The sequence below is a fragment of the Ammospiza caudacuta genome, chromosome 9 (assembly GCF_027887145.1).
Source record: "Ammospiza caudacuta isolate bAmmCau1 chromosome 9, bAmmCau1.pri, whole genome shotgun sequence".
Taxonomy (NCBI): Eukaryota; Metazoa; Chordata; class Aves; order Passeriformes; family Passerellidae; genus Ammospiza; species Ammospiza caudacuta.
The window spans coordinates 1,130,174-1,156,560 of record NC_080601.1 but is presented as its reverse complement, the minus strand read 5'-3'; the positions used below and the strand labels follow the sequence as shown (position 1 = coordinate 1,156,560).

At 43.7% G+C, this 26,387-nt stretch overlaps 2 protein-coding genes across 6 annotated transcripts in view; both read left to right on the top strand.

Moving 5' to 3' along the window:
• CCAR1 (cell division cycle and apoptosis regulator 1) overlaps positions 1–4,099 on the top strand; it is a 32,605-nt gene extending 28,506 nt beyond the window's left edge. For 2 of the 5 annotated variants that reach the window (XM_058810952.1, XM_058810949.1), the window contains 3 exons: positions 6–191; positions 473–678; positions 1,278–4,076. In XM_058810952.1, coding sequence (XP_058666935.1) covers positions 6–191; positions 473–678; positions 1,278–1,337 — 452 coding nt within the window. In that variant the 3' untranslated portion in view covers positions 1,338–4,076. Of the gene's footprint in view, positions 1–5; positions 192–472; positions 679–1,277 lie in introns of all 5 variants that reach the window. The other 3 variants (XM_058810948.1, XM_058810947.1, XM_058810951.1) reach the window with 3 other exon arrangements.
• A 5,481-nt stretch (positions 4,100–9,580) lies between these two features.
• STOX1 (storkhead box 1) lies at positions 9,581–24,962 on the top strand. The gene is made up of 5 exons (XM_058810638.1): positions 9,581–9,629; positions 10,087–10,273; positions 21,236–21,388; positions 22,854–24,655; positions 24,918–24,962. Exons 3-5 carry the CDS (start codon positions 21,256–21,258, stop codon positions 24,960–24,962), a joined length of 1,980 nt encoding a protein of 659 aa, XP_058666621.1. The 5' UTR covers positions 9,581–9,629; positions 10,087–10,273; positions 21,236–21,255.
• The last annotated feature ends 1,425 nt before the right edge of the window (positions 24,963–26,387 follow it).

Below are 26,387 nucleotides of genomic sequence, written 5' to 3'. Positions count from 1 at the left end.
TGCAGGGAACCGGCTGCTGCTGCCATCCCCCACGGTGAAGCAGGAGAGCAAGGCTGTGGAGGAGAACGTGGGGCTCATCGTGTACAACGGGGCCATGGTGGACGTGGGCAGCCTCCTGCAGAAGCTGGAGAAGAGCGAAAGGGTGCGGGCAGAGATTGAGCAAAAGCTGCAGCTGCTAGAGGAAAAAACAGGTGGGATGGTAACTTTGAGGGCAGTGCTTACAGGGGTGCATGGCACTGGGAGTTCTTCAGTAGAGAAATCAATTTGGGTGATATTTGTGATTGAATTTTATCCAAGTTGAATGCAAGACTTTAAATGTGGTCAGAATTAAGTATTATCAAATGGTAATTCAATGCAGTTTTTAATGTTCTTTAAAAATTAGTATTATGGTGTTGCACACAAATAGAATATTAAATTGCAAAGTACACAGCATTGGAAGTGACTTGACGTTTTCATTTATTCCCTTCCTAAGATGAGGATGAGAAAACTATTCTACAACTGGAGAATTCTAACAAAAGTCTCTCTGCGGAGCTGAAAGAAGTAAAAAAGGACCTTGGCCAACTGCAAGAAAATTTGAAAACCTCAGATGATAAAAAATTGCAATTTGAGGGTCAGCTGAATAAGACAATCAAAAATTTAGCTACTGTTATGGATGAAATACAGAGTGTTCTCAAACAGGTAAGAATTGTTTAATTCTGTTTTTTATTATTGTAGACAAACTTGTAGACTAATTATTGAAACCAACACTTCAATATAAAACAAATTTTGACATGAATTCAGGGCAGGAATATCTTAACATATCTAGAGAAGAAGCTTAATGTTTGATTGACTATTTAAAGATAACAAATTAAATTAAATGTGTCTTTTTTCTTAACCTGCAACATATGTTCCTGACTTCAGTGTTTTTAAAAAGGTATGACTGTTCATGTAGATCTCAAACTGTCTGAATGTTTTCCTGTCCTGATCTTGTCCAAATCTGCTCCTCTGTTTGATTGGTTGAGAGTACTTTCTCAAGGCAGAATTCAACTATTTCAGTATGTGGGAATATCTCAGTAAAATGAGTTTTAAGCAAAACCCAGAAGCTCCAGAGCATTTCTACCCTTCTGTTTTTCAGGAGGATCCTGAAATTGGTTATAACTAAATGATTAGGATACCAGTTCACACAGTAAAGATACAAACAGTAATCTCTGTCTCATAAAGTATCTGCTGCTTTACAGTTTGCATGAGAAATAGAGATTCTGCAATTCCTCTCATCCTGTCCCTTTTTCCCTTTGAAGGATGTGGTGAAGAACGAAGATAAAGATCAGAAATCCAAAGAGAACGGAGCAAACGTATGATAAACTGCTGCTGTTAGAAGAATGGTGTTACATAATGTAATATAAATCATGATACCAGAATGTATGGGAAGTGATGCATGTTTGATTTTAGTAGTATAAATATCTTAGTTCCAAAAGATGTATAAAGTTTTATGAATGTGTCTGCTCCAGAGGATTGCTTGTAATTCTTAGCATTCAAGTTGAGACACTCCTCGAGTGAAAATAATTTTGCATTGCGAAAAGTTTTAGGATGAACTTTGTTATAGTTTTAAGCCTAATAAAGTTCATCAAGGTAACAAACAGTAGCAAGTATTTAATTACCAAATGTTTTTCATTGAAGTCTAGTGAAATCAAATTTTTCATTATTTATAGACTTGCCATTTTTCGTTTTTTGTCTTTATTTCGGTCTAATTAGTCTTTTTAAATTCAAATATAAATCACAAAGTAGCATGCTGCTTAATTTTACAAGTAAAGTTTTTTTTTAAAAAACAGCTTCTTGGATTTTTTTTTTTTTGTTTTCACTTGTCACAACTTTTTTTCCCTTCCAAATATACGTTTCTTTCCCAAAGCTGCTGTATTAAAGCCTTGTAATAATACAGCAGTTTGGATGAGTTAAGAAAGCAATAGAAACCTACCAAAATACTGCTAGAGTTGTGAGATTTATATGAAAATACATGGGCCTGGTTTAAATGTGTTTCGTTTGTGTTCGCTAAACTGTTCTCACCTTTGGATTAATATAAATACTCCTTCTGAATAACAAATGCAGTCTGTTAGGATGCACAGCTGGATGCCAGGCCAGCAGATGTCAGAATAATGCCTTACCTGGAGAAAAGCTGCCAGTGTCAGCTGCCTTGGGTTCAGTTTGGGCTGCCAGAGTGGGTGATGACTCCTGAGACTTCAGTCCGAGCACAGCTGGATCCAAAGTGACTGTACTGCGAGCACAGCTGGATCCAAAGTGACTGTACTGCAAGCACAGCTGGATCCACAGGTGACTGTACTGCGTGTTGGAATTGCAAAGGAGCAGGACACAGCTGGTTTGTTGAGAAGGGGTGAGGGGCCTTTCTTTGTGCTCACACATCACCAGAGATGGAAACTCACAGGTTTGTGTGACTTCCTTGGCAAGGGCAACTTACTCAACGTGAAATAGCAACACTTGTATTTTGGTGCAACTTTCAGGAAAATTAAGGGTTTGAAAGTTGGGACAGATGTGTTTTCTTACAGAAATGGTTAATTTTCGCAGATGTTTTCTTTTTTAGCCTAGATGTCCTAGGTGACTAAATACCTGTTAGGAAAGTCCAAGTGCCATAATATGTATGAATAACCTACATGGAAACTCATGTAGCTTTAATGAGATACACATTAAAATGCCTGAATTTATGTTCAAAAGAGTCTAAGCTGGTGCTTTTATCCCTTACCTTTCTTGGCTCTTTTGGGGCTAGACAAGTGAAATATCTTTCATTCAAGTAACAGGCACAAGCTTCCCCCTCATTCATCTCCTTTGAGTCATTGTATAATACCTGAGCTGTTCACAGTCCAGCAGGAAATACTATAAAAACACAAATTGTATATAAGCACACAGAAAATACATGCTTTAAAAATTGGAGATAACATCTCAGAATGATTGAATGAGGATGGTGATAAATTTATCTTATGGAAAGCATTATCTGTTGTATACAGATGGTGTTAAATGCTTTTGTAATCAAATTCTATTTTTCACCTTTACCTTTGTACAGATTGTTGACTGCATGTTTAATTTTTGACGTTGAGCACCATTTGTGTAAATGGACTTGAAAGAATTGCATCTGAAATACTTTGTTCCTGAATTTCAGCAGTACGTGTGAACATACAGGAAAATGAGTCTAGAATTTAAGATAAAAACATTTTTGGCACACTGAAACATCTGAAATATTTTGCTTGGGTATTTTTACATTAAACTGCTGAGCTGGAAGCAGTTTTGGAACAAGCAGGCCTCCTCATCTCATTCTTCAGTGAGGGCCCTGTGAGACACTTGCTAGAGTGATACAGATTTTTACAATACTTAACAAAAAGAGTATTTGTTAGAATGACTGTAATCTTTATATTGATTTGATGTAATAGTGTTTCAGATACTATGTACAGTCTGCATTTGTGTTGGAAAGGAAATTAAATGGGTAAAGAATAACAGAAAACCAACCAAGGAAACGTTTTGCAACCTGCACAGAGCTTGACCAATCTCCTGAAGCACAAATAATCTGAGGGAGAACAGGCTTCTCTTCCAGACTCTGTGACTTGCTGGGCCAAGCAGCACAAAGTTCTGTGTGTGACCCACACTGATGCCGTGTGTTAGCTAAAGCTGCTCAGTGTTATTCCAGAAACAGAACTGATTCCAAGGAAAATCGAATAGAGTATCACTAATGGGGGTTTGGAGAATCAGTCTTTTGTCTGTTTTGATTTATGAACAAAGTTTTTGTGTTTCATGTCCACGTTTCCTACCTTACAGTCTTTGTATTGAGTTTGTTATGTCCCAGTTGCTGGCAGGAGGCTGCTGAATGTGAGCCTTGGCATCCCACCTGTTTGGACTCCTTAAATCATCACAGATGCTCTGTAGGAAGTAGTAAATCTTGGGCTGCTTTATTTTGTAGAGAGCCCTACTACAGCAGGCCCATAAATGGAACCTGATCTCTGTTTATAGACTTATTTCCCTCCCTTTTGCTGTTTTGTCTGATGAGGGCAAATTAATGAGTTTAACCCTTCCAAAATGCCATTCAGCCCCATGGATGTCTGTGAATGAGGCTGAAGAAAGATGCAAGTGCCCCGTGCATGCAGGCTGGCCTAGGATAACACAGGCTCCAACATCATAAAGCCCAGTCCTGTAACATAACTTCATTTCAGTGTTTAACTGCTTTGAGAGAGAGGAATGGCTTCCAGTCCCTCTTTCTGCTGACTAATATGCTGTGTGAATATGTCTGGACTTATGTAACAGTTAACTTTCACTGACCATTTTGTCAGGAATGTGCACAAAATGTGTTTTTTCTGTTGCTTTTCTGTACTGTTTGTGTACCCAGGTCAGGTTCTTACCTTGGATGCGTTTGTTCAGTGCAGTTTCTATTTTAAAATATAAAAGATAAAAGAATTCATTGTGAGTGACTGAGTCTTACAGCCAGCAGCAGATGGCAGAACGTGTAGGTGGCACAGTCACTGCACTTACACTGGTACCTTCAGAGAAATGGGTCAGGCAGAACGTCAGCTGGGACCTGCACATTGCCATGGAGTGTGACAGTAAAGATGCCATCAATAATGGATGCTTCCACTCAGCCATCAGAACTGCCAGTGCTCCTCCCACAAGCTTTGATGTTTCTGCACGCTGGGTCTCACTGATACGTTGCGCAAAAGTTGTTGTAGTAAAAAGCTCTAACAACAAAATGCATTGCTTTCAAGTAAAACCAATTTCCCTTATTTGCTCATCCTCTGTATAATCCACAGCACCACCATACAGAGTGTAAGCAAACTAGAGCTTTGGAACACACCAAATCTCACCTGACATTGTGTGTCTGGTACCATAATTGTGTTTTGGAATGTTGCTTTTGAATTTCTAGGCATTTAATACCCAAACTTGTCTTGAAAATGTGATGCTGCTTTTGATTTGTATCCTGCTGCTTTTGAATTGTCTCTAACAAGTGAATACTAACTGCTTTGAGGATTAGGATCAGGTGCCCCACAGCAGGTGTAAGAATCAGTACCTTTGCAGGTGTGATTTAATGATGCTCCAAGTTGTTGCATATAGTCAAATATTAGTTCAGCTCTCTTTTATTCTTCTCTTTAAAAGGACAGCAGAATAATGCTGCTGGGTAGATTTGTTGCATGCTGCAGTTTGATGTTTATTTGTAGCAATTTCCTGAGCTGGATTCCAGCCCAGGTGACAGATTCCCTGTGCCAGGTGTTCTGATGGGAATCCTGAGCTGGATTCCAGCCAAACTGACAGATTCCCTGTGCCAGGTGCTCTGATGGGAACCCTGAGCTGGATTCCAGCCCAGGTGACAGATTCCCTGTGCCAGGTGTTCTGGTAGGAATCCTGAGCTGGATTCCAGCCAAACTGACAGATTCCCTGTGCCAGGTGCTCTGATGGGAATCCTGAGCTGGATTCCAGCCCAGGTGACAGATTCCCTGTGCCAGGTGTTCTGGTAGGAATCCTGAGCTGGATTCCAGCCAAACTGACAGATTCCCAATGCCAGGTGTTCTGATGGGAATCCTGAGCTGGATTCCAGCCAAACTGACAGATTCCCAATGCCAGGTGTTCTGATGGGAATCCTGAGCTGGATTCCAGCCCAGGTGACAGATTCCCAGTGCCAGGTGTTCTGATGGGAATCCTGAGCTGGATTCCAGCCAAACTGACAGATTCCCAATGCCAGGTGCTCTGATGGGAAATGGGTTCCCAGGTTATTTTCTGAGGGACACAGTGCAGGGATGATTGGCTGAGTGGCTGTTCCCATTTCATCACACACAGCTGGGTAGGGGGAAGAGTGGGGAGGAGGAAAAACTGCAAGGAATTCCAGTCTGAAATCTCCCCACCCTGCTTTTCAGCAGATATCTCTCAAGTACTAATTTGCTTTATTATTTTGTTGCAACTTTTTTGGTGGTGTACCGGATTTGTTTGAGTTTCAGTGGATTTTGTTCCCTGTATTGCTTAAATCTTTTTAGTTTTCCTGACACAGGGTCATCCAGTTACATTCCTATTTTATCATGAAAGGGGCAGAGACAGCTGGAGAAGTGCAGCCTTTATTTTTGGTCCCTTTTTAGCCAGGCTGGGTGGTGGCCAGCAGATCAGATGTAAAAAGCAGGAATTGCTGCCATTGCTGCCGCATTTGTTGTGGAAGTGAGCAGCTGGAGACAGAGGTGCTGCTCTCAAGGACACGCTTGTCTCTCAGACCAGGCTGCTGTGCTGTAAAACACAGAGCACCAGGTGAAGGAGAAAAGGGAAATTTCCCTCCGGGTATCAGGTACAGGCTGGGCAGGTGCCTTGTTACACTTCCAGCTTGGACACTCTGATGGGAGCTGGAAGGGCTCCTGCCTGTTCCACAAGGGGTAATTTATATCTCCCGTGAAAGACTTTCCTTTTCAGCTTCTCTCCTCACGCCTTGTTCTATTGGAGTGCCATTCAGGTGAGTTAAACACTTCGCTAACATTAAACGTAACTGTTAGAACATTCATCTTACAAGTTGTGAAGTCTTGGGAAAGAGTTTGCAAAAGCGACTTCAGGGTGTTCATAAATAGAGAAAATGCTGCCTCTGGTGTAAAAAAGCCATGTATAATGTGACTAAACAGATGAAAATACAGATTAGCTGCTTACCACCATTGAACCTGATTTTTCTCTTCGTGTTCCTCCTGAAATCAAGCTAAGAACTTTTTTTTTTCCTTTCTTTTTTCTTTTTTTCCTTTTTTTTTTCTTTTTTGAGTGGAGGGTTGATGTTTTCATTATAACAAGGAGAGGAAAAATGAGTGACTGTTGTAGTGGGACACTTGTGGATGGCAGCACATCTATAAATTTTCAGACCATCCATGGCATCGGTGATATGCTTGTAAAGAACGTGCAGTCAGCATTTTCAGTCTGTTGATTTGAGCATGTCGTGATGGGCAGTACAATGTATAATACTGTTATTATTATATTATGTATATATTATAATAGAGTCGCACTGTACCAACTCTGCTTTTGTCCATGGATTTCATGGACAATATTATATAATAATATAATATAATATAATATAATATTATATTATATTATATTATATTATATTATATTATATTATATTATATTATATTATATTATTATATTGTTATATTATATTTATTATATTATATTTATTATATTATATTTATTATATTATATTATATATGATTATGTGACTTTTGGGTAGTAGTGGCTCAATATATAGTATTGATATAAGGTGGCTGTGCAGATGCTGTTCGCTCTTGCTCACTCTTGTGTCTGCAGTCTGCCTGCGTGACCCCGATGGTGACATCCCCGCCCGTGGGGCTGCCACCAGAGGCCTCCCCAGCTGGGGCACCAAAGCACTCTGAGGGCAGGGTAGCTCCTCCTCTGGCACTCTGTCACTTGGAAATCCTGGCAGGCAAAAACCCTGTGGCCGGGCTGCTGGGAAAGTGGTGAGCAAGCAGAGCACCAGCAGGACAGCTTTGTGCAAAGGGACAGCTGTCTGAGAAGGCACAGCTTTCTGCAAGGACACAGCTTTCTGCAAAGGGAGAGCTTTCTGCAAGGCACAGCTTTCTGAGAAGGCACAGCTTTCTGCAAAGGGAGAGCTTTCTGCAAAGGCACAGCTTTCTGCAAGGACACAGCTTTCTGAGAAGGCACAGCTGTCTGAGAAGGCACAGCTTTCTGCAAAGGCACAGCTTTCTACAAAGGGACAGCTTTCTGCGAAGGCACAGGCACAGCTTTCTGAGAAGGCACAGCTTTCTGCAAAGGCACAGCTTTCTGCAAAGGCACAGCTTTCTGCAAGGACACAGCTTTCTGAGAAGGCACAGCTTTCTGCAAAGACAGCTTTCTGAGAAGGCACAGCTTTCTGCAAGGACACAGCTTTCTGCAAAGGGACACCTTTCTGCAAGGACACAGCTTTCTGCAAGGACACAGCTTTCTGAGAAGGCACAGCCTTCCCATCAGTCACACCCTGGGCAAACTGGGTTTGTGACAGCCTGGTGGCTGCTGAGTGCCCCGCAAGGAGGACTGGGCCCTGGGTATTCAGGAGCAATGTGGTAGGAGCAGGTGTGCCTGCCAGGGTTCTGGTGTTGTGTTTCCTGGAAGAAGTGGCTGGATTTAACGTGTCTGGAGCCCCAGAGTGAGATGAACTGCAAGGTGCTTTCATAACCAGTGGAAGACTGAATTAGGTTCGTTCTTTGTGGATGTTTTAAGCAAAGCATTGGAAAGGACGCTGGGGCTGGATGGGATGGATTGAGTCAGCACAAAGATTCCTGAGACAGAGCTCCACAACGTGCTGCTGCTGCTGGAGAAGGTGAAAAGGTAAAGGGGGAGGGTGCAGGGCACCAAGGGAGGGGTGACAGCTGCCCTCTGGGATCAGCAGCTGCTTTTAGTCTTACATCCTCTGGAAATGCTCACACACACACACAGAGAAATAAAAATTAAAAAAAAAAAAAACAAAAAAAAAACAAAAAAAACACCACAGCCCTACAAAATGATCCTTATGATCCTTTAAACCTTTTCTAAAAGTTTATAAAAGTGGTCATGACGAAATAGCTAAGAAGAAAATGAAGCTCAGATGCATTCAAGCATTCACATTAGTATTTACTACATCGTGCTGGTGAATGTTTATCCATCGTTTTCATTTCTACCTGCAATTTGTTCTAGTGACCTCTGCAATACAAAGAGACCAGGCTGCAATGAAGGGCTTGGTGTACACAGGAAGTACAGCTGAGTGTTCTTAATCCCAAGGGTTAGTAGGGATTTTCATAGCTGTTATATTTATTTGTACTTTTCTCTGACTGTAGCTCTGCAGTCCTCTCTGTCTAGGGATGAATTCTATCATAATCCATATCCATTCATATATCTTCATTCAGTTCTATCTAGAAGTGCATTTTACTTCATTTCAAGCAGGACTGGATCTTAGATCACAAAAGCTTTTTGTTGAAGCTAACTAGCAATTCTTCAAGAAAGAATTCAAAACTGCACTTTTTGTCAAAGCAAGAGAAATTGCCAACTTTTGGAAGACTGAGGAATTCTTAATGACACATTTATAAACGTTTAACAGGAAAATATCTGATGTCTAGTTTGTGTTATCCTTGGCTAGCTCAACCTCATTATTATTTCTCAACACTGTTTAACTTCAATCACATCATTCTTTTTTTCCCTGTTTCTGGTATTTACCTTTCTTTCCCAATAATTTGTCTAGAACAGCCACTCCCTGTTGCAGCCCCATTTTCTGGCTATACAATTTCTCTCTTCCTCAGTCATTTCTTGGGCACTCTGGTGACTACACCGACCTGGTGACATCTGTTAATGCCAGCTGGAGTTCATCTTCCCTAATGACAAATTCACCGGCTGCCCTCTTAACTCAATCCAGGTGAGGAGAGGAGTTATAAGGAGCCAGAGTGCTTTGTTGGCCTCCACCTAAAATGCAGTAACATCTATGGGTACGTTGGGAATGGTTCTCTCTTACTCTAGTTAAGTTTTATATCACTGGTGAAAAATTATATGTTTTTGCTGGTCTCCTGGGCATGATTTAGAGAACTTGACTCTGTTGGTTTTTACCTCCTTGTTCCCAGTAAGCTCTTTTCTGATGCACAGGATGGCTAGCTGAATACAAATGTAAGGTCAGTAAATTAATTACATTATTTCCCCTGTTATCCTGCCTCTTGCTGCAGTAACAGCCAAGGGGTTTCTTATAAGTTAGAATTCTCTCACTTGTCTTTGTGAATTTCGCTTTTTCTGATAATTAATGTTGAAGTTATGTTTTCCTGATTTCACTTAAATATCTGGAAGCTTAACTGAAAAAAAAATCTTTGAGTTTCTTTAGGTAATTTTCTGATTTTAAATTATATATCTTATATATAATTTATATTCTTTCAAAAGTCATAATGGCCATTTTTCTGCTCTGGATTACTTTTCTCACATTTCTTATATATATTTTGCTCTAGAAAAGCAAGTAGCAAGTTACACAACTGAAATGCAAAGGAGAATGTTTTATTGGGGTTTGGGTTTTTAAAAGAAATTGCCGTATTTAAAAAATGAAGCTACCAGTATCAGATTTGCTGTCTGTATTTAACACAGAGATCTGACTGCGCTGGGTTTACAGCCCCGGGCACTCGGAATTCCTCCTCAAGGAGCATTCCTGGCTATTGTTTCTATCCGAAGTCGCTGCGGTCCCACAAATCGCTGCTCTTTATCCCAGCAGCTCAAATGAGGTTTGTTCTGGAGCAACAGCCCGGGGCGCTGGAATCCTGACTTTACAGAACAGGTACGCCTGGACTCAAACCGGTCACCAGAGCTGTAATCAAATGAAGGGGAAATTCAGTCCCAAAATCTTGTAACTAACACAAACTGCCCTGCTTTTTCCCAGGTAAAATCCAGAAATCTCTCTCTCTCTCTGATGGGGATCTCATGGGGTCAATGGTACACACAGAACTGGGTAGGAGCTTTTATATTGTGCTTGGGACGTGGAGGGGAAGGGGAAAATCACGGCAATTAAAATTTTCCTCAAAAGGTGAAGCTAATTTTAAAAACTCTTGATCTGACAACTGAGCAAACTCTGTAGGAATGCTGACATCTCTCAGTGGAGCATCTCCTGTGCTTAGCTGAGTCGTTCAGCCAATTGTTCGCCAAACGAGGGGCAAACTGCTCCCTGCCACCCTCCCTGTCCAGCCCGGGGGATGCACGCAGGGAATTTGAGCAGGGGACCCGCAGCTGAGATAGATACGATCACAAACACTCGATTGGAGCGTTCCGAGAGGGAAACTGGGCTGGCAGTCCGGGAGAATGGGTCTCGGCGGCTGCTGCTTGCTGTCCTCGGCGGTCACCAGCTCCTCTGTGCCATGCCAGCCTGCCCGCAGCATTCTCCTTGTGTGGAGAGTATTATTAATAATTGGTTAGCTGAGAAAGGCCACGCTGAAATAATGCCGCTGGTTAAGGTGAAGGAGAAAAGTCAGAAGTCAGCAAGCTAAAAGGAAAGGTCAGCAGTGACCTTGCTGCAACATGAGGAGAGGGAGTAGAGATTATTCCTGAATATATCCTGAGAATATGTGTAAAGTATCAAAAGTAGAACCATAGGAATGCAGAAGTAGGCGTAGGTGCTGATATGTAACTGACCAATCCTGAGCTCAACTTTTGCAATATGTATGAAGCTCATTATGAACTGTATTTAACCCGCCGTACTGATCCATAAAATTGGGCCTGTGATGATCGAATTGATGTCTGGGTCTCCTTCCGTCGACATCCTTGTGCCTGAACGGCCCCGCTCCTTTGTGGTTCCTGTCGAGTAGAAGAGAAAACACCGGAATGAAACATTTTTGCTGGGCCTTTAGAGGCTGGATTTGCTGTCGGTTCAGCATCTCTGTCGCTAAAAGGAAAGCTAAGAAAGCCCTGTCCTTTCCAGCCAGGCTGGAGCTGGGATGGGCAGGCAGACTGGGACTTTTCTGTGCTGCTCACCTTTTCCAGTGAGGGCTCTGCTGCAGGCTGGGAATTTCTATCTCTTGGGAAATATCCTGTTGGAGAGTGACATTGGAAGGACAGTGCACTTTTCTGTGAAATGTCAAGTTTTATACGTTTTTGCTGGAGGTATTGAATGAACTGGAATGAGATCAGACAAGGAATTGTTTTGTGCTCTTGTTTGTGCATTTGTAGAGTTATCTGATAGGTCTAACTCCTCGCTGTTCCTTGTGTGACTCCCACAGAACACGAGGAGAAGAGAAGCAGCTAAAAAATGGGCAGATAGTCCCTGAAACTGCTTTGATACTCCAACAGAATCCCCGGGATGGACAGGGATGTTACTGAATATCCTGGAAATGTTCAGCAACAGCTTAAGGAGTAGGGAGCAAAACTTCTGCAGAACTGTGGCCTGCAATGACCTTTCAAAGGGCTGGCACAGCTTTGGGGAGCTGTGTCAGCTCCCAGGTGTCACTGATTCAGTGTGCTCAGCAGAGCACACGCGGAGCCCCTCAGGCTCAGCTTCTCTGCACCAGCTTTTGGGAATTTTGAAGTGGCCCTGGTACACCTGGGCTCCATCTACAGCTGGGTATTTGAGCATTTCCTGCTTATTAGCAATTCTCAGAGTTGTTTAAAATGAGAGGCAGATTCCTGTCCCCAAGCTACGTGGCAGGCTTTTAGGACAGACTTGTTTTCTATTGAGTAATTTAAATTTGTGCACAGCAATGAATGTCAGCGTCAGCTCGGTTCTGCTGCACGTTTACTGAAGCCACAATGAAAACGTGGCCCTGTGAGCAGCTGGTTTCTGTCTGGCCTACAAAAGGTCTCTGCAGTGGGTATTTGTCTGTCAGGCACCGCAGTTGCACACAGGAACACACATCTCTAGTGAGGATGGCAGCTCAGCAAGAGGCTGGGATGTGCCTCATGGGATTCCTTTCTTTTGGAGCCCCTTTCTTCCAGAGTCTTTCATCCTGCCCCACAAACAGGGATTTGTTTGTAGGTTTGCAAGTCAAAGGAGAATAATTTTGTATTTCAATGGTGCTGCTTCTGTGAAGTGTAACTCACAGCATGGGGTCGTGCTTTGCATTGAGCTGGTTAGGATTATTTAGAATTCTGTGTCTTTTTTATTTTTATCAGGCCTGAAGAGAGTGGGTGACCTAAAGTGGGTGCTTTATTTTGCACTGCTGTGGACAGGCTGCCAAACATGAAGAACAGTTCGAGTTTCTAACAGTTTTGTTGTCAAACACTGCTTAAAAAGTTATTTTCAGTAAGGTATGTGATTCAGAACTTACTTGCATATTCTGTTGTAACTGGGTTTTACCTGTTATCACAGTTGTTCCAGTGATAACTCTGCTGATATACTTTAAGGAGGAAAAAAGGAAGAAAACATTTGTGCTCTTTAAAGGAGCTTTTTTATCTACCTTGCTATTGTTTGCTTTTGATCTAATTCTGTGTAATGATTGTGTAAAACTTAGATTGTTTCATAATGTTTAATACCCGATTCTAGCTGGCATTTAGCCCTTACCACTGACATCAGATAATACCCCTGCATGTTTAGTGCATTTCCATGTAAAATTCTTACCAAGGTGTTAATGCTGTATTACAAAAGCCCTTTCTCAGTAGAGCATGCATTGCACTGACCTTAAATGCTGTACTCTGCTACTGATTGAACCCACAGCAGCAAGGTACCAGGCCCTGTGATGTTCTTCAGAATCCCCATGCATTCACCAGATCCGCTCAGATTGAATTTCTTGCAAGGTGTAATCTGTAAAAGCACTTGTGCATGCAGTTTTTTTCACACTCCCCCAGCATTAGTTTCTAATCATACTGTTTAGCAAGTACCACTGAACAGAAGCATATATTTTTTACAATAAGCTCCATTCAATTTAATTTACTCTGATTTTTTTTTTTAATAATCTCTAAGCAGATTAGTTGGAATGAACTTGGTACGTATTGTGTATTTCTTGGTGCTAAAGACTTTCAGCAGCAAAAGCTATTGCTTCTGTCTTTTGGGTGAGAAAAGAATTTTAAGAAAATAGGCTGAGCTGTGCTATATCCTCAGTCTTTTGAATTCTTGCGCCTTGAATCATGAAAGGCAGATCTTAACTGCCTTAATGCTCTTTTCGAATCAGGGTCATTTAAACAGGGCTACTTTTTTCTGTCTCAGACAAGACAATAGTTTGTGTTAATATCATGAAGTTAATGAAATAAATTGCATTAGCCTGTAGTGCTTCTGCCGCAGTCTTTGATACGGTTTCAGGATCAGAGACTTCATTTCAGGGCTGCTTTTAGCCTTTTCCCTTCTGCCATCTTGCTTTAGCACACATCCTGTGCAGAGCCCCAGTGTGGGATCTCAGCACCTCAGGACGGAGGTGCAGAGAGGCCGAGACCACCCTTGGGGGGCTCAGGAATCCTGGAATGTTGCCAGAAGTGTCTGGTGGCTGGACTTTGATCCGAAACAGGAGACGACGCCTGTGTGAGGATGGGAGGAATTCACTGGGTGAATGGTGAAGGGATAAGTTAGTTAAAGTGTAAAACACAGGGTTTAGGATTTCGGTACAGGGGGGTCTAAAGAAGTAAGATGGAGGAATTGGGGTGTGTCCTGTCCTCCTTCTTCTTCTTCTTGGCCTCCATCTTCTGTGGTGATGGTGGCACTTTGGGATTGGTTATTACTAGAAGTGCACCGGTTAATAAGGGTAGTAGAAGGTATTGGGGAGAAATGATAAATATTGTACACGTAACTTCGGGTATAAAGATAAGTGACCGCCCCGGGGGCTCGCAGTGTGCTCATGGCTGACATGCTGTGCAGACCTCTGTCGGGCTGAAAGAAAATCTTTTAGATAAACAATTAATAAACACCGAGACCGAGAAAAGATCAGAAGTCTCTCCTCGTCCTTTGAAGCGTCGGCTCTTCAAGGCCATCCCTGGGCCTTTCCCAGCCACCTAAACAGCCGAGAAAGCGACACCCCAGCACTGACAGTGAGCCCGTGTTGGGGTCCCCAGCTCCACCTGGAGTTCAGCTATGCGGGAAAAGTGAATAGCACAGGAGCTATTTGTTTGGGAGCAGAAGAGAAAACCAGCAGCGGTGTCACACGGACGCTGCTCGGACGGTCTCGTTAGCCGTGTGAGCGCGGCGTGGCCTCGTTTCTCTGCCCCGGTGTCACCCCAGAAAGCCTGGCAGCTCCTGGGGGGCAGCAGCTCCCCGTGCCGGGTACACAGAGCAGGGGGGCTCGGGGCGGCTCTGGGAGGCACAGGCACAGCCCAGCTGCCCCCGGGATGCTGCACTCGCTCATTCCTCCTGTTCCACCTCCTGCCCAAGCTGCCTGGGCACGCCGCTCCACTCGCTCGTTCCTCCCGTTCCACCTCCTGCCCAAGCTGCCTGGGCACGCCGCTCCACTCGCTCGTTCCTCCTGCTCCACCTCCTGCCCAAGCTGCCTGGGCACGCCGCTCCACTCGCTCGTTCCTCCTGCTCCACCTCCTGCCCAAGCTGCCTGGGCACACCGCTCCACTCGCTCATTCCTCCCGTTCCACCCCCTGCCCAAGCTGCCTGGGCACGCCGCTCCACTCGCTCGTTCCTCCTGCTCCACCTCCTGCCCAAGCTGCCTGGGCACGCCGCTCCACTCGCTCGTTCCTCCTGCTCCACCCCCTGCCCAAGCTGCCTGGGCACGCCGCTCCACAGCCACGCTGTCCTCAAAGCCGACGAGGTTTTGGGCATGGCAAATCTGATCCTCTGCTGCTCCAGCAGGTGCCCGTTGGCTTTCACTGTCCCGCCACGCTCTTTTTTCTCCTCCAGGTTCTACAAGAGCCATTCCCTCTGCTGTGCCTCCAGGCCTGCCCATCTTGGTGTCCCTCTGCTGAATTTGCCCCTATTCCTTGCCTGCTTCATAGACTCTATAACTTATTTTTGCCCCTGAAATTGTTCTACATTTTCAGCATCCCACAGACACATGCACATCTCTATAATTTCCTTTGGAGGCTTCACCTTGGTCTGTGGGATTCAACAAGCCAGTGTCTTCACTGTAAGTGTTCTGCCAAAGTGGCTTTTGAAAAAGCATTTACTATTTACTGAGTCCTCTGTAACACAGTGGAGTTGCTTGGTTGCACTGTTGGTCTTCTGTGACATCCTTTTGGCTGAAATTGGGATTAACTGAATCATGGAAAGGGTGTTTTATGGCACTAAAGCCATGGAAACAGTATTGGGAACTGCAGACTAAAGTCCTCGAGTTCAGACTAGTGTTGTTTAATCTGCAGTGTCCAAACAATTCCTCTGAGACTTCTTATGGTGGTAAAGATGCTGCTTTTCATTTCTAAACAGGTTTGTTTTGTTTTTCCCTGTGAACCATAAATTGCAGCCTAATGAAAGGGTGCAGAAAGTTATTTTCTAGCAAAGGGGACATCCTTAAAGTTGGATATCCACTTGGGGAGAGTGGAAGGAAAAGTGGCTGTGCACATCCACCAACATCCCAGGCAGGTGTGAAGTTGCCCCTACAGCATTAAAGTCCTGTTCTCAGCTGAAAGGAAAACCTCCCTGCCATGGGATTTGTCCCAAAACAAGATCTTGGGCCTGTTTAGTTTTGTGTTATTTGTTATCTCCTTGCAATGAACGTTTTGAATCAATCTGTCCTTTCCACCAAGCCTGACACTAAACGCTGAAACAGTTAAAGATGACCTTCCTTGCTACCAGCTGTGCTCTGTGTGCTCAATGCACACATGAATTGACTTAAAAGCCCTCAGCATTCTACATTATATGAAAAATAATGATCTGCAGTGCTGTTGCTCATAGTGGAATTGTTCTGCCAGTTCTGCAGTGCATGCCCCAAAGGTGGCTGTGCTCATGCAGTTCTGCTTGTTGGTTTTGTGCCAGCTGGGCTGAAATGCAGGTCCCTGGACACCCTGGGCTGTGCTCATGCAGTTCTGCTTGTTGGTTTTGTGCCAGCTGGGCTGAAATGCAGGACCCTGGACACCCTGGGCTGTGCTCATGCAGTTCTGCTGGTTGGTTTTGTGCCAGCTGGGCTGAAATGCAGGACCCTGGACACCCTGGGCTGTGCTCATGCAGTTCTGCTTGTTGGTTTTGTGCCAGCTAGGGTGAAATGCAGGACCCTGGACACCCTGGGCTGTGCTCTCTTGGCCAGTGCATTTGGAGCTGCATTCCTGCCTGTGTGCTCAGGCAGGGCCTGTGCAGTTTGAAACCTGCTCCCAGGATGCTCTCAGCATCCACCGGGACACGTCAGTGGCCTTGCTAAGGGCTGAAGGGGTTAATGTCTTTGGAAGTCAGAGAGACATTGATGGCAACAGCCTACCCCCTGTGCTCTGTGGTGGTGCTCACAGGGGTGCCAGGGTGAGGGAAGAGATGAGGATCTGACTCCATGGTTCAGAAGGCTGATTTATTATTTTATGATATATATATAATATTAAAACTATACTAAAAGAATAGAAGAAAGGATTTCATCAGAAGGCTAGCAAGCAAGCAGAAGAATGATGACAAAGGCTTGTGACTGACAGAGTCTGGGCCAGCTGACTGTGATTGGCCATTAATTAGAAACAACCACATGACACCAATCCCACATTTTGTTCCTGAGGCCTCTTAGCTTCTCAGGAGGAAGAATCCTAAGGAAAGGATTTTCCATAAAAATGTCTGTGTCAGTGCTGAGTTTAGGAAAACTGTACCACACTGAGTGTGTTGCTGTCTGCTGTGTGATTTGTTCCTGTCTGGGCACTTGGGCAGAGGTTGCAGGACGGAGCTCTTCCTGTTCTTCCTGAATCTTGCTTTGTTCTCACCATATCTGCCTGTGGGGTTTTTTATTAGCTGGTGAAAGAAATTATGGCTCTAGGTCGCCATTAGCACTGACATTAGAGTAAGGATTTCATGATGGCTCTTGGGTAGCAACCTCAGAGAGCACTTAGAAGTCGTATTTCCAAAAATTCATAACACTTGCACGTGGGAATAGGCTTTCATGTGTTGTTGGGAAGGCAGAAAAAGTGGTTGGCTTTTGTTGGTTTTGTTTACTTCTTATTAAGTTGCATGGCATCATCCTTTGAAAGTTGCAAGGAATAAAAAGTCGAGAAGAACTTAGTAAGGATAAGTTAATCACAGAAAGTTTGGGACTGTAAAAACCAGAAATTGTGACCAAATGGAGGGCACTCTGTCTAAATGTCCTGATTTGGGAGTGTCTGTCCTGGCTGGAATCAGTAGGTACAGAAATCTGACATTTTCATGTGTTTGTAGCTTCTTTGATGTCAGCTGAAGAAGTGCTGGTGGCCTTAAAGTGACAATTAATTGTTTCTCTGGGGGTTGTACAAAATAATCAAAGAACAGATATTTGCTGTTGCTGAGAGCTTTTGTTTGTTTCAGTAATAGATCACACACATTACAAGGTTTGACAGTTTCATTGAGCTATTTACTCTTCGCTTCAATAAAAGGATGTTTCTGAAAACAGGACCTAGTACAGAGTACTTGTGCCAAAATAGAGTTTCTCTGCTATGTACTTACAACTGAAAATGTTAATCTTAACTGCCTTTATAATCTACATAGAATTTTTATTCATTAATAAGAACACATCTTGTAAACTCGTCAATGTTCAAAAAGGGTTTTGCTAGAGTTCCCAACTTGCTATGATGTTCTTATTAACATTTTGTTCCTTAAAAATCTTTAACTATAATATGTGATTTTTGCTGTAAAATGTGATTATGATGCACTCTAGTCTAGAGAAAATTCTTTAACTATGATATGTGATTTTTGCTATGTGATTATGATGCACTCTAGTCTACAGAAAAGCAGAAGCCTTGCAGTTGGCAGCAGTTCAGCTCTTGCTTATGATCTTCTGCAAGAAGTGAATTACATCAAACAAGCCAAGGCTCTCATGCAGAGGATCTGTGGCATCTTTTGTATAATCCATTCCATGATAGGTTCTCCCAACTACAGAAATACCAAACCAGAAATACCAATCTTCTATTTCCACATGCTGTGTCTTCTCTGGCCATCAGATGTTTTGGGTTTTTTTCTGGAATGGATTTACTCCTAGTCCTTTATTGTTCTGCATACAGTTTACCTGAACTCCTAAGAAGTAAATTGAGTGCTGTTGTAACAAATGCCCCTCTGTTCAATTCCCCAGAATGAGCCTGGGTTTCACCCAGATCAACTTGTCTTGTGTGTAATTTTTCTGAATAGCCTGAAGATGCAACTGTTAAACAACTCAGTGAAAAATGATAATGCTCACATTACAGAGATGGAACAAAAATCACTTTGTGCTAGTCAAGAGTAGCCAGAGGCTTTTCTGCGTGCTGAGTTCTGTTACCCAATGCTCACATTACAGATGATTTCCCACACTGTGACCAGTAAGTGCTCCAAAAAGGGCATTCTTGGGTGTTAGGTGTCCAGGTAAGGAGCAGAGCTTGAGCAGAGCTGTAAAGCAGGCTGAAGGGTAAGAACAGCAGAGCCCTGGGCAGCTGCTTTAGTTCATGTGGCTCTGCAAAAGCTGCAGAGATGGAGGGTGGGAGGTTCAGGGCTTGCTGTATTCACACCAGCAGGGGAGAATTTGGGTTCTTCACGGCTGTGCCCTCACAGAGGTGTGAGCAAGGCCCTCCTGAGACTGTGAAGGCAGCAGGAAGGTCATTGTCATCACATTCATGTAGGGTAGGGAAGTGGGCAGGGCATTCTGCAGGGGGCTGTGAGCTGTAAAAGGACACACTCTAAGGAGCTTTAAAGAGAATGGTGTTCTGGTGATTTTGCATCAGGCCTATGAGGCACAGCTTGCACAAACTGATAAATCTTCTCCATGTGCAAATCTAAGGGATGCAGCTTTTCAGTATTTCCAATGAACTTGGGAGACTATTTGAAGCACAACAGCAGTTATTTAGCTATGCAAAGTAAATCTACAAAGTTTTTCATAAGAACTTGATAGATACTTGTAGGGGTGCTGCCTGGGCCTTATCAATATCACCAATGATCTGACTCTTGCTTTCACAATTTCAGATTGTATTTCAAAGTCAGGAGAGAATGATATCTAATATTTATGTTGTTAGCACATGTGCACTATTGACTCTGCAACATTTTACTTGTTTGAACTTGTGTTGAAACATGGTTTTAGATTTTTTACAATTCCTTCAGTATCAAGCTAGCTTTTGTTTAATGCTTGGAATATTATTCTGAAACAGCCTTCCCTGAGTGGAGGCACGGGATTTGATGCTGCAGAACAGATACAGACAACAACAGCAAGATAATAACTATAAAGATAATGAACAAATTTTAATTACACTTGGTATTTTACTCCTTAGCAGCCTGGTGCTCTGCAGGAGCAAATGGTCAAGTTGGCAGCACACAGTGTGCCCACAGCAAACTATTCACAGGAGTAATTTCTGAATGCTGATGGCCTTTCCCATAGCAAAAGAAAGCTTGCAATGGTTTCTGCACCTGCAAGGAGTTTCCTAGCAACACCACCGAGCAAACTGTGTGCCAGGATTTTCTTTTCAGAGTTCTTTTTGTTGAATATGGCAGCAGTTGTAAAACAAAGGTCAAGAGCAACTTCAGCTCTTCAAAGCAATGTTGTGCATTACATTTACTCAGAGGAGTGTTTGTGTTGCAGTTCTCTGCCTGGAGGATAAATATTGGGTTACAGTGTCATCCAATAGACAAGGGTGGTTCAGTTGAACGTGAACACAGCTTAATCTGAAATGTCACTTTTCACCTGGGGAGATTCCTGTTAGTGTCTAACAGAGGGTTATCCTGTGAAGGAAGCAGAGTCCCTGCTGCCTGCCTGGCAGAGGGCACAGCCAGGGAGCAGGGCAGCACAGAGCATCACCTGGGCAGGAACAGACCATCAGTCTGACTGAAAAAAGAAGAAAGGGAGGGTTTGATTTTTGTTTTGTCTGAGGAGGTGTCTGCAGTCACTGTCTCTGTGTGCACGGACCTCAGGTGAGTCCCTGCAGGGCAATCCTCATTTCAGCTGCAGCACACACAGGTACCAGGTCAGGAGTGGCTGCTGGGCTTGTCCCCTGCCACCCTGGGGAGAGCTCAGAGTTTATCTGGGTTTTGTTATGGATGGGGAGTTCGGGTGAAGCACTGAGAGCCTTTTCAGCCCTCTGGGCTGGGGTTGCAGAGTTACTGGGGAAGATGGGCCACACTCTTGGCCCCTCCGAACTTCTGCTTTTGTCATGCAGAATAAGAACAATGCTTTTGTTTCTGACCAGGACAGATAGTGAGGTAGCCTAAAAAATGCATGCAGTTGTAATAAGAGTTTTTGCTCTCTACCCAGTTTACTAAATAATCTCTAGTTCTAGAACCCAGTCTAAAAGTGGCATTTTACCATTTGTATTCAATTTTATGTGCAAGACAAGGCACAAAGCCTATTACTTGTATTTTTTTCCTTGTGCTCTGACTTGGTGAAAGCATTTTGTACTTAGATCATTGGATGTTGACCTTTTCTCCATTAGCTACTTGGAGAAGCACAGGTTCTGCATGGTTTAACGTGTAAGCAGTCTTCTAAAAAATCAGCAGTCATCAGAAATAATTCTCTCTCTCAGCTCCCTGTTTATTAACCCAAATTATGGCTTTGGCTGGAATTCTATACCAAACAAACTAATGTGCTTAAGGCAACCTTGTGTTTCCTTCATTACAAAGGCTCTTGACAAGTGCTACCACCGCCTCCCTCCTCTCAGAAATATTTCTGAGTAATTTGCCAAAGAAAATTTGCTGGGGATAAGGGAAATTTTCAGTGAAAATCTTTCAGAGCTAATAGAAAAGTATGCACTATTCCAATCAAATGATTTTCTTTTCTTTTAGGTGATGTGAGCCCTGCTCTGATGAATCCTCTCTCACAGCCAGGCTCTGTTCCTTTGGCACAAGGAATATGCTGGACCATATCAGGCATGAATGCAGAGCACGTGCTGGTCACTCAGGAAACTCTAATGGAGCAGTTAGTGAAAAATTACCCAGGTAACTTGTTAGTTTCTCTCTCCTTTAAAAGTGGCTGTACCATCAAGCTTGAGTTTCTGATGCTGTACAAGGGACCAGGGAATGCTTACAGGCAAAGCTGGCAAGGTGAAGGGAGTGCAGTTAACAGGGAACTGGTGAATAAATGTGCAAACTTCTCATCAATCTGTGAGTGTCACTGCACTGACTTGAATGCAGTCCTTTCCACAGATTTAATGAATCTTTGAGAATCTGAGGGAGCTGGCTGTAGTTAAGTGTGCCCTTTTAGGGGGTGGGGAAGCACAGATGTGGTATTTAGGTGCTAGACATGGAACAGCATAAAATAGACTCTTAGATCACAGAGACTGCCTTTAAGAGACAGGAACACAGCTGACTTTGCCAAGGGACTGGGTAGGAGTCTACATCTGGTGTTAGCTATCAAAAACTATAACCAGCCTCAAATTCAGGTTTGTTGGTTGTATTCTAACCCTTTCCTTCCTGCAAGGAAATTACTTACACTAAGGGATCTTTAGTTCTTCACTTCTAGCCCAATTGGTTGGAGCATGGTGCAAATAATGCCAAGGTTGTGCATTTGATTCCCATATGGACCACTCACTTAAGAGTTGGGCTTGATGATCCTTGTGGTCCCTTCCAACTCAGAATATTCTGTGATTCTGAGGGGGTGGCAGCCACTTCTCTTAATATCTGAGAAATATCCCATTTCCCTTAGATGTGCAATATCAAAGTGTTACTGTGATGGAGACTTGGAACAGGCTCATTCTGGCCCTCTCAGGAGGCTGCTTTGTTTGATACTGAGCTGCTTCTTTTGAGTCCTCTTAATATTACACCTCTGTGAATGTTACAGGCTGATCTGGTGGGCATTTTAACCAGTGGGAAAAATATTAATGCAGCCCCACAGAGTGGCACAGAACCGTGCCAGGAATGTGTTGCACTCAGTAAGCACACTGAGATAACCACAAGGCAGAATTTGTAGGTCAGCCAGAAGCAGCATTCTCAAAGTTTCTAGAGTCTGGAGGTATTTTTGCTGTGTTTTCACCTTGCTGGAATTCTTAATTTGTTGGGCAGGAGGTCAGCTGTGACCAGACTAAGGACTCTGAGACACCTGATGGAAAACTGCAGCTGAGCCCAGCCTCAGTGAGGTAATAAACTGACATCTGACCAAACTACAGAAACTTCAGAGTGATGAAAGCCCCTGTTAAACAACGTGCCAGGGGGGAAATGCTTTGAACAAGAGGTTGTTTGCTTTGTACCTGGCAGAAAGTCTCTCTCATGGATATCATGTTCTGACAGACACAAAGACAACATCCTTGCTCCCTCACAGAGGTGCTGCAGTGGCAACGCAGCTAAATGCTTTACTATTTTATTTTCAGATTATTTTAGGGCTGTTGTATGAGAGAGATCTTTTGGCCAGCATCCATTTTATTTGAAAGCTTGTTACTGATTTGAAGTATCTGTCTCTTTGTTCTAGGCATTGCAGTGCCCTCCCACAATGCATTATATAATATCCTTGGCACTCTAATTAAGGAAAGAAAAATCTATCACACAGGAGAAGGATATTTCATTGTGACTCCCAGCACTTACTTCATCACAAATGGTGCCACAGAAGACAACAGAAGGATCCTATTGGAGGACAGCTGTTGCTGTTCATCCCCTTCCATCACTGACCTGGTAAACATTAAGCCCTGCACAGACCTAGTGAAAGAAAGCATTCCTAGGGTAGCCTGTTACAGATCCTGCCATTGCTTCCCTGACCAAAATCAGCTCTGTGAGCAAAGGCAAGGGCAGGTGAGGAGCCATGGATCTAATGCACAGGGACAGAGAGGCTGCAGTGAATTGAAGTCTTCAGCTCAAACTCAATGCATCTCCACATCTGCTGAGAACCATTCCTGGGGCACCATCAGATCCCTGACGTCTGTGAAAGCAAAACTGAAAAGCAAACTGTTTGGCCTTGGCTTCTTCTGGAGCAGTGGTTCTAAGCAAGAAAAGCACAAGAAGGAGTACTCCACTTTCTCAGGCCAGTTTCCTCCCCAGGAGTGGCCAGTCAGGGATGAAGATGACTTGGACAACATTCCACGTGATATTGAACATGAAATCATCAAGCGAATTAACCCGACTCTTACTGTGGATAATTTGATTAAACACACAATATTAATGCAGAAGTTTGAGGAGCAGAAAAAATGTAGCAGTGAAGAGAAAAAATACATCAGTAATGGTGCCTTGGCTGAAGTGCCAGCACTCAGGCAAAACCACCTCTCAAAGGATCATATTCAAAGGGCACCAAGTAAAACAGCAAAACACACCAGGAAAAGCAGATCCAAGAGGGAAAAGCAGATGAGCAGGAAATCTCACAGACAGAAGGTAACACCCCAAAATGTGAAACTGGCAGAGAGCTTTTCCCTGCCCAACAAACCCCAGCAGCCACCTGCTGCAGCAGTGCAATCCCAGGGGATCTACAAGAGGCAGATTAAGAACCCTTTCCAGGGCCTGCCATGGAGAGCTCGCAGCTTTCCTGCCAGGGGGCACCAGGGTGGTGCCAGCAGCCAGCTCCAGTGCCAGACTCACGAGGGAGGAAGGGCTTCCCACAGGCCACAGCCCTTGGCCTCCTCAGGACCCTCTGGCTGTGAAACTGAAAGGCTGGGTGCAGAAAGTGAGGCTGGCAAAGCAAAGCAAAACAACCCCCTCCATGCCCATAGGTCTGACCTTCAAATAAAAACAGACAGTTTCAGTGAAAGTGGTGGTTATGCACAAGGCAGTAATGTGCACATAGAGAACAGAAGGAGATACTTCCTGGACAGTAATATTTGTGAAGAAAATGTCTATAAAAGAACAATAAAAATGAAATCCCATTGCTCCTACACTGAAGATAATGGTGTGTGCAAAGAGGAAGCAAGATGTCCATCCCACCTGAAGGATGAGCACTGCAGATGCAAAGCAGACACTGTATGTGAGCTCTTGGATCAAACAGCCAGTGACTTTCAAAATGTCCATCTTTCAAATTGCACAGCCAGTGTTAACCTGGCCCCCAAAAACGGTGGGAAATACAGAGCAAAGACTGATAAAAAGAGTGAACTTCTATTTGACCGCTCTGGATCAAGGGAGCTGGAAAGGGAGGGGTTCACTGCTAACTCCCATCTTCCGCACCAAAAGGGGCACGATGGTGACACGTGTCCCTTGTCACACCTGCATGGCAATTCTGAGCAGCTGCCCCCTGGCCATGCCTGGGCAGGCACGGGAGACTGGAGCACAGCTGTGTCCCTAAAAGCCTCTGAGGTTGGTACCTGCCCTGCCCAGCACCACACAGCCATAAATAAATGCGGTGTGGGATATGAGGGAAGCGCTGGCACTGCAGAGGGCTCCAGGGAGCACCCCAAGCCCCAGCGCACAGAGGAGAGCTGGCTGTGCAGCCCCAGCAAGGAGGCAGGAACTGAACTCCCCGAGAGTGGGAAGGGCTCAGCTGGGGCAGGCTCCTGCTCTCTGCAGAACCTCACCTGTGGGGTGGGAGAGGGAGCAGCACGCTGTGCTCTGGGCCCAGGGATCAGAGCGACACACCCTGCAGGACAAGCAGAGCAGCTTGTGAAGGGTGCCTGTCCTGGGAGGCCAGAACAGAAACACCCAGAGGGCACAGAAAACCACAGCACCACAGGGGACAGTGGCATTGACTCCCCAAGGTAAGCAAACACGGGGCACTAAATGCTTTATCTCCAAACTGACCAGCAGGCTTAGGCAGAAATGCTGCAGCAATCACAAACTCCTTCCCCAACAACATTTGTAAAAATAAAAATTACATTTGTAAAAAAAACATTCTATTTTTTTAGACTTCAGTGTTCTGATCCAGAAATACCCAAACAGCATAGCTCTGCTAACTCCTTTAACAGGAACATTCTCCCTGCGTTGCTGCTGTTTGCATCTTGCTTTTGTTTTCATGAGGGAAGAGAGCAGCACACGTTCTGTCCTGCAGGTAGAGAGGAGCTAGGACAGAAATGTTAACAGAAATGAGGTTTGATAAATTCAGTGTTAAACAGTGTTGTTTGCAGGCTCAGCTCACACAGATCTCCCCATGTGACACTGGATATTGTCACAGACTCTCCAGCTGTACATAAAGAACAGAGATCCAGCAGAAATTTAAAGCAGAAAATACCATTTGACTTGCTCACAATGTGTACATCACCTGGGCTTTCACAGTGTACATTTTGCCTGTAATTACACCTGAAAATCCCTTAATGGAAAATAAATTGCTATGAAACAAACTTTTATACAGAGATGTCTAAAATTTAACGAAATTTGCAAGAATCCATGTTAAAAGCCACATCCTTTTTTTTTTTCAACAGCAACACATATTCTTAATATCTTAAATGTGTGGTATTTAACTGTAATTAAACCATTGGAGTCCCCATTAGATTTGTACTGTCCCCTTGAGAAGGCACAAACCACAAGCTCCAGTTTCTAAGGGAATCCTGCTAATTGTTCATCTTTCCCTTGGCTGTGCACCCTTCCAAGCACATTTCCTGTGCATTACTTGGACATGAAGACTTGAAATCTTCAGCAAAATGTGTTTTTCAGAGGATCATTTTGACTGTGTGTACATATGCCCATCTGTGGCACTAAAAGCTAAGCCAACTCAGTTCATCTTTGGAATGTGGAGTCTGATTTGTAATAATTATATTGTTTTAGGTGGACTGAAAAGAAGATGAAGCTTCCTGCCGAATTCTAAAAGTAAAAATAACAATGCAAAAAGGAGGACAAGTGAAAGGACAATTGCAACAAAATTCCTTCCTTCATCTAACTCTGGTTGTGAATATTTGATTTTTTTTTAATGAGGTTGGAAAACTTTCCCCTTGTAACAAGGTAACCATGGAGCTGGTCACATCAGTGAGGCAGTCTCTAAATCAAAGCTGTTAGTTCAAACTTTTGACAGCAGCGTTTGGAGAGGTCATGTGTGTTTTGTTTGCTCTCATCTTTAATTATTTTTTGTGTGTCCCCCTGTGATAATAAAAGTGAGAAA

Excerpts from the sequence above, each read along its gene's own strand:
- STOX1 (XM_058810638.1), top strand. The coding sequence starts at position 21,256 with ATGAATCCTCTCTCACAGCCAGGCTCTGTTCCTTTGGCACAAGGAATA. Across the intron at positions 21,389-22,853 it reads GTTAGTGAAAAATTACCCAG|GCATTGCAGTGCCCTCCCAC; the intron begins GTAACTTGTTAG and ends TCTTTGTTCTAG. Across the intron at positions 24,656-24,917 it reads TGTCCCTAAAAGCCTCTGAG|GGATCAGAGCGACACACCCT; the intron begins GTTGGTACCTGC and ends CTCTGGGCCCAG.